Source organism: Athene cunicularia, assembly GCF_003259725.1.
Source record: "Athene cunicularia isolate RWA chromosome Z unlocalized genomic scaffold, athCun1 chrZ_part4, whole genome shotgun sequence".
Classification (NCBI taxonomy): domain Eukaryota; kingdom Metazoa; phylum Chordata; class Aves; order Strigiformes; family Strigidae; genus Athene; species Athene cunicularia.
In genome coordinates, this window is record NW_020799145.1 from 3,138,522 (window position 1) to 3,145,672 (window position 7,151).

Genomic DNA, 7,151 nt, shown 5'->3' on the forward strand with positions numbered 1-7,151 from the left:
AGGAAAAACATAACACTTAAAAGCTTTCAAACTATTACAAATGCCATAGCTACCCTAGTTATGAACTTCAAATTTTTATCATTGAAACAATTTACCTGTTAGGCAAGTTTAACATAAATCACTCATCTAAAATAATTATTTCTTGTCTCTTAAAAATAAGAATTATTTCAAAAATTTAATTTACAGGAAATTAGCTGAACCACTAATAGATCAACTATCTGTGAGGGGCTTGGTTGCAGAACATACATTGGAAGGAACACAACTGCATGAGCAAAGTCTTGTAGCAAGCCCCTGAAATTTCTGACAAAACATTTTTCAATCATGTCAGTTGAAAAACTTAGATTTTTCTAGAATTATTCTTCAACTTTCTGCAGTGTTCCAATATTTAAAATAACTCTTCATTTTACGAAACAAAAGGGCATTTCTGGAGGTTGGGAGGAGTGGAAAGATGTTTAATAGATGCAGTTTTCACCTTTGACTATCTTAAATTCTATAATTATTTACAAGCCCTGTTGCAAATGTCTGTATTTTGATATGTCCTGACATCTGACACAGACAATAAAGAAGGCTAGTGGCATCCTGGGCCATATGAACAGGGGCACAGGGATCAAGGGAGGTGATTATTCCCCTCTGCTCTGCAGTTGTACATCCATTTTGGGGCATCAAGTATAGGAAAGAAGTTGGTAAACATGACTGAGTTCAGCAGAGGACCACGGAGAGGCTGCAGGACTGGGGCTCTTTTCAGCCAGGAGGAGACACAGATTTGGGGGCACCTGGCAGCACCCCTGGCACCAATGGGGAGGATGCTGGAGACACAGCTGGGCTTGTCACAGCAGCACATGGCAGAAGTGTGAGAGGCAGCGGCACAAGCTGAAACACGAGAGGCTCAGGCTGGAGCCACAAGGACAGCCCAGCAGTGGAGCTGGGGCTGAGAGACGCTGGGTCGTCTCTGTCCTTGGCAGTTTCATGCCCCGACTGGGTGAAGCCCTGAGAAGCCTGATCTGAGCCCAGAACTCTCTCTCCTCTGGGCAGGGGCTGAGGCTGGAGACCTCCCCACGTTCCCCCCAGCCTGAACAGGATCCTGTGACTCTGTGAAGGGACAAATGAAAAGGTGTTATTTCATTTTTTTGCTAAATTCACTGATTAATATTAGTCACCTGGACACTGTCAGCTAAAGATTATGTATCTGTTTAACAGCACACAAAAAGTACTGAGTGTTTGCATTAATTTTGGGACTGCTTTTACCTCAGCTGTAGCAGCAATATTCCAAGTATCACTGGACTATTACTGCAGGGATTACTTGCAAAGGGCTGTTTTGTTCCAAGATGCTAATGATGTAGTCAGTGTTGCCTGTATTATCTTTCTTCAAAGAGTTTCTGAGATGGCCTCAGAGACCTAAATCAGCAGCTTACCTGCAAGGAGTTTCTCACATCAAATCAGTTAGCCACTCACTGGTGGAAACAGGACTGTGAGGCTTTGGAAAACACTGCCATTCTCTTGAATCCAGGCATGGCCTCCTGAAATTACATGCAAGGAATGTCATAACTGCTTCACCTCGACAGTGTCCGACTGCATCCAAAAGGTTTTCACTATGGTTGGTCATCCTGCAACTAATGGAGAAAGTCCTACAAATCTGAACAATCCCCTGGGCTCACATTCCCCTTGTCAACATGGACAAATTAGCACCAAAGAACAACACTGCCAGAAAGCTATCCAATCTTTTTTTGTTGGAAAGGGTGCAGGAACACAAGCATCACTGCCTTTGTGGCATACTCCCGGCATAGCTACTACAGACTACCTCTCCTTTATTGTACATTTGTGCTGGGTTTGTGTGGTGGGGTTTTTGTAGAGAGGGAGGGGGATACAGCGATGGACCCCTGTGAGAAGCTTCTTGAAATCTCCCACAGCTCCTAGTCATACCCACCTCTGGCCAAGGCTGAGCCAATTATCAATGCTGGCTGCGCCTCTGTGATAATGTATTTAAGAAGGGAAAACTGAGAGGGGGTTGGGGAGGACTTGTGAGGAGGAGTTGTGAGAAGGACACCTTTGAGAACACCAAGGTCAGTGGAAGGAAGGAGGAAAAGGGGAGAAGGTGTGCCAGTGCAGACGCCCATGTATCCTGTGATGAGATGACAGGGCTGTCCCCAGCCACCCATGGGTGTCACCAGAGGAGCAGATTTACCTGTGGAAGACCCTGGGACTCTGTGGGAAGAAGCAGCCCCCGCTGTTGTATTTCAGCACTGGGAGGACTGCAACACGTGGAGGTGACCCACGCCGGAGCATCTCGAGATGAATGCATCCCGTGGGGAGGACTCATGGTGCAGAAAGTCTGTGGAGGACTGTCTCCCGTGAGAGGGACGCCATGTGGAGCAGGGGGAAGAATGCAGACGAGTGCTTCCCCCGCTCTCCCCTTGCAGGAAGAAGCATCGCACTGACTTGCAACCCCCATCCCCTGCCCCTGCGCTGCTGGGGAGGAGGAGGTAGAGATCCCGGGAACAAAACTGAGCCGGGAAGAAGGGAGGGGTTGGGGGAGGCGTATTTAAGGTAGGGTAACTCTTCTCCCTGTCCCATTCTGTCTGTTGGTAGTGGTTTGAATTAAAGTGATGCCTCTTTTTTCTCCCCTAATGAAGCTGTCTTTTGCCTGTGACCATAATGGGTGAGTGACCCCTCTCTGTCCTCACCTCCATTCCTGAGCTTTTTGCTTCATTCCTCTCCTTCCCAGCGCTGGAGGGGAAGGGTGATTGAATGATTGCGTGGTGCTTGGTTGCCTTCTGGGCTCAGCCTGTGACAACATTGTTCAGAGATGTTGCAGAGGGAGATGGGGCTGACACTAAGGACCAACCACAGTTTCATGTGAAATTACTTGAGGAGGAACCAGGCTTTCAGGATGACAGTATATTAATAGTGTCTGTGCAAGGCAGGCTACAGGATAACATGTTGCTTCCTGCTGTTGAAGTAGCAGCAATGTAAGGACTGGTTTCTTTTCAGAAAAGCTCTACATCAGGCTTATACTATTCAACTACAGATGCCAGATAATACCTCCTTCACAGCAAATCTCCAGACCGTGGAGAGATGATGATTCTCAGCACCAACCTAACGGGGTGTAATCTTTTTGTTCATTCTTACTGTACTGTGTTACTGTTAATGTAGATTTAGCACCAAAATAATTGAGTTTCCACTGAAATTCCCATAAAACTCAAAACTAAAGCCCTTACTTTCTTTGTTCTGCCCACTGTAGGAAGCCTCAAATGCAGAGGAAAATAAAGACTATCAATTAAGAGAAATAAATTAATAAAAATCACAGTCTTGTCCTAGAAAAATGGAATCACACCATCAACAGCATGAAAACAACTATTCTTTTTAAAAGCTCAGGCTTGTTATTTTCAGTTACACTAGAAGCATTAGTTTCATGCCTATCATGAAGATTCACCAGAGTGTCTTAGGCTTGCCACAGGTTGCTGGCTATCACAAAAGGCCTGGGTTGCTTCTCCTAAGTATTCCTACTCTATCATCCTCTTCTCCTGAAATGTTATCTTTAAAAGAGTAATGACTGTGGAATTTGTATGTAAATTCCAGTGACTTTACATTGACAGAGATAGCAACACCACCTCAAAGAAATAAGATTTTGTAAAAAAAAATGAGATCAGAAACAGGACATGGTGTTTCATCTCATCCATCCAATTCCTCAATAGCAGCATTGTGGATTTACATACCAGATGGCACCACAGATCCATGACAAAGCCCTTGCTTGCTATACTATTAACAGGACATTCATTCAGAACACAGAATTCAATCAGTTGAAGTTTCGTTCCCTGCACTGCTTGAGGCAAGGAAGTGGCAGAAAGACTGGTTTTGTTATCACATGTATTTTCTATATGCCTCAGGTTTGATTCTGACAACAGTATCCTTCAGTCATCATCCTCTTCCAGAAGTGAAGCTTTCTTCAGCAAAACACATGATAATGAGCTCTACGACATTTTCAGAGTACTGCACAAGGGCTGGTATATCGCTTGGGAACTTGATAGACTGTGATAGTGTACACTTACTGTTTTTACACACATAGGTATCCACAGAAACTTTCCGTGCATCTCTTTTACTTTTGAAGCTTCCAAAGAGTTCATCTGGGATAATAAACACTGAACACTTGGCCAAATGAGCAAGTTTATGCTCCTCACTAACATTCTTTCTTCTTCCCCCCTTTATTTTTCCCGTCTACAAAAAAACCTGAGTTTTTCAAACTTTAATGGGTCTAGCAAAAACAATTAGATTCTTCTGTTGTTAACCACAGAATGTTTGAGGTTGGAAGAGAGCAGTGTGCTGTCATCTGGTCCAACAGCCCTGCTCCGGCAGGACCACCTACAGCCAGTTGCCCAGCACTGTGGGCAACTGTGATGGATTTTTCAGTATCTTCAAGGGAGGAGACTCCACAACCTCTCTGGGCAACCTGTGCCAGGGCTCAGTCACCCTCACAGTAAAAAGTGTTTCCTGATGTTCACCTGGAGCCTTCTGTGTGCCAGTCTGTGCCCATTGCCTCTGGTTCTGTCACTGGGCACCACCATGGAAAAATATCCAAAGATCAGATTTTTACTATAATTTGGCAAAACACACAAGCAGAAAAATTGTCTGGCTCTTCCCAGTTCTGCATTAACTAAGAATATTGATGTTAACACTTTTCACTGGATTTTCTAAGGAAATGGATGTTGATCTCCTACAATCTGTTCTTTCCTATTCTCTTTTGAGTCTTGTCAGCCATTTTCAACCACATTTAGAGCCTGGTTCACAGCTTCGAAGATAAGTCAAAACCTCAAAGTTTCAAGTCCGTCAAACCTAAAAAAAAAAAAGAAAGCTAGGCAGGATAGAGAGGCCCAAATTAATGATTCATTGGGACAAATGACAAGCAGAACACAGTTCTTATATCTTCCTTTTTTTTTTTTTTTTTTTTTTTTTTTTTTTTTTTTTTTTTTTTTTTTGGCAGTAACTAACACATCATAGTACCCAGACTTCTGAATTAATCACAGACTGCTGTTCCTTGCCTGGTGTTGTAAATGGAATTACTGCAGTGTGAGCACAGGCAATTCACACAAATCCATAGGAAACCAGGCTTCATTAGTTCTGCAGCCCATGGACAGACTCTGTTTTTGTACTTGCCCTAAGAAACTTTTATCATGGTGCAACAGCAGCTGTCTGTGAGTTTTATACTAGTTTCCACTGTGTTAAAATGGTGCAAAAAATGTGCATAAGCAAAGCAATAGTTGAACACATGCAAAACCACCAGCTGTTACAAAATAATCAGCCCTAAATCAAAACAGGTTTGAATTTAGAAGCAGTCTGCCCACTCTAGGAGGTTGTAGGTAAAGGCAGGTAAAACTGTGTTGAGCCATTTCTCAGAGGGTATGTAATAAATGAAGAAGTAACAGATCTTTGAGCTGCTTATTAGGAGGGAAGGATACAGACTGTAAGAAGAAAATGAAAAGTTGTCTCCTTGCCTCTTTCATGCTAATTAATGCATTCAGAAGCTGTACTGAAAGGAATTTAAACTCGTGATAGTCATAAGAGAACAGATCAAAGAAGAAAAAAACCCAGATCAAGTCGAGGAAAAGAAAGCTGTACATGCCTTTCAGTTAACAGACAGAATACAAGTCTGAAGGAGGTAAGATCTGTAATTTTTTTATTCTACCCAGAATTTTCTATGTTGCTTCAGAAGGGGCTTGACTGTCTCTAAGTGAACTCTGAAAATGTTTTGTCTCCTTGGCTAGAATTCTCTTCAGTGAAGTCACTGGGTTTTATTACCTGTGTAAGGTAGGTGGATTAGCTGGATACTATCAAGTAGGATCTGTTGTGCTGTTTAATGACAGGAACATGATTAATTGTGGATTACTTCTATATTTGATCAAATAGATTTTTAACTGTTTAGACTACTTTTAACTGGATGATTATTCCTTTAAGACTGGAAATTAAGATTAAATTCTCTGCATATCTAAGTATAGATTGTCAGCAGATATAAATTAATGTAACTACCTGAAAACCAACAGATCCCTGAGAGTTTATACTAAATGGAAAGCCTGTCCCTTGAGTGTTACAGGAAATAACAGAAATAAAGAAACACCTACTTGTAAGGACGGTATAAGTTTTTCTTCTTCTGAATAGTTTTTCTTGTCCAGGTAAATGGCCTTTCTTTCTATACTCGTAAGAAATTTTGTCAGAAGTCTGCCATCACTTAGTACCTAAAGAGACCATGTCAAATCCTTCTCTGTTGCACTAAGGTGCAAATACCTTGATGTCAGTGGAGCTATTCAATTGTAGACTATAGTTATAGTTTTGAGTTTTGCCTTAAATTGGGACGATTGCATATGTATCTTCTATATATGTGTATGCATATGTATATTCTATCCTGTAGGTTTGAGCAAGACCAAGCTCACAAAATGCCCAGAAGAAACCACCATTCGGATGGCAACTTTTTCAGAGGGAAAGGACACAGCTATCTTGCAGCAGAAGAGTAAGCATAAACCAAAACCTATGTTAGCACGTAAGACGGTGAAAAAAATTTACATTGAAATAAATGTACAACATAGTATCAGAAGAAGTACCGCTTTATAGAGGGCATTTTAGCTATCCTGTAGTTGTCTCTAATGTTTGTCATTGCAGAATCATAGAGCCCTCAGTGGTTAAGATCATATGATCAGAAGTAATTTACCTTTATAATAAAATTACCAGGTTTATTGATGCTTATTTAGAAAATTCTTTTGAGGCTGTTGCAAGGTGGTCTTTACATTAAGTTTTACCTTCAGATGCACATACTTCTCTTCAGAACCTCAAAGGGGCATAGTATCACCCTAAATAATATAAGGGAACCCCCCCCTCGAAATGGTAAAATACCTTCAAAAAGCAGATGGAAACATCAATGCCATACAAATATGACTCTCAGTAAATTGTTTCTGGGTGAGACTCCACTTAAGCAGAACTAATTCAAGCTAACACTTTGTTAGTGTTGGCTTACAATAAAATATGTTGGGTCTTGGATTACTAGAGATGCTATCCCACTGGTGATGTGTTACCACTTTAGACAAATACTTGGGATATCTATATGTGGAATATGTTTCTGGTACTGGGTTCTTGGCCCCCAAACTTGGTGACTTGTCCCCCCCCAACCC

General features: G+C 41.9%; 1 protein-coding gene across 2 annotated transcripts in view; it reads left to right on the plus strand.

Annotated features, from left to right (window-relative positions):
• The first annotated feature begins 5,200 nt into the window (after positions 1-5,200).
• MLANA (melan-A) overlaps positions 5,201-7,151 on the plus strand; it is a 6,693-nt gene continuing 4,742 nt past the window's right edge. The window contains exons 1-2 of one of the 2 annotated variants that reach the window (XM_026866815.1): positions 5,201-5,799; positions 6,398-6,496. In XM_026866815.1, the coding sequence (XP_026722616.1) occupies positions 6,423-6,496 (74 nt within the window). In that variant the 5' untranslated portion in view covers positions 5,201-5,799; positions 6,398-6,422. The remainder of the gene's footprint in view (positions 5,800-6,397; positions 6,497-7,151) is intronic. The other variant, XM_026866814.1, reaches the window with a different exon arrangement.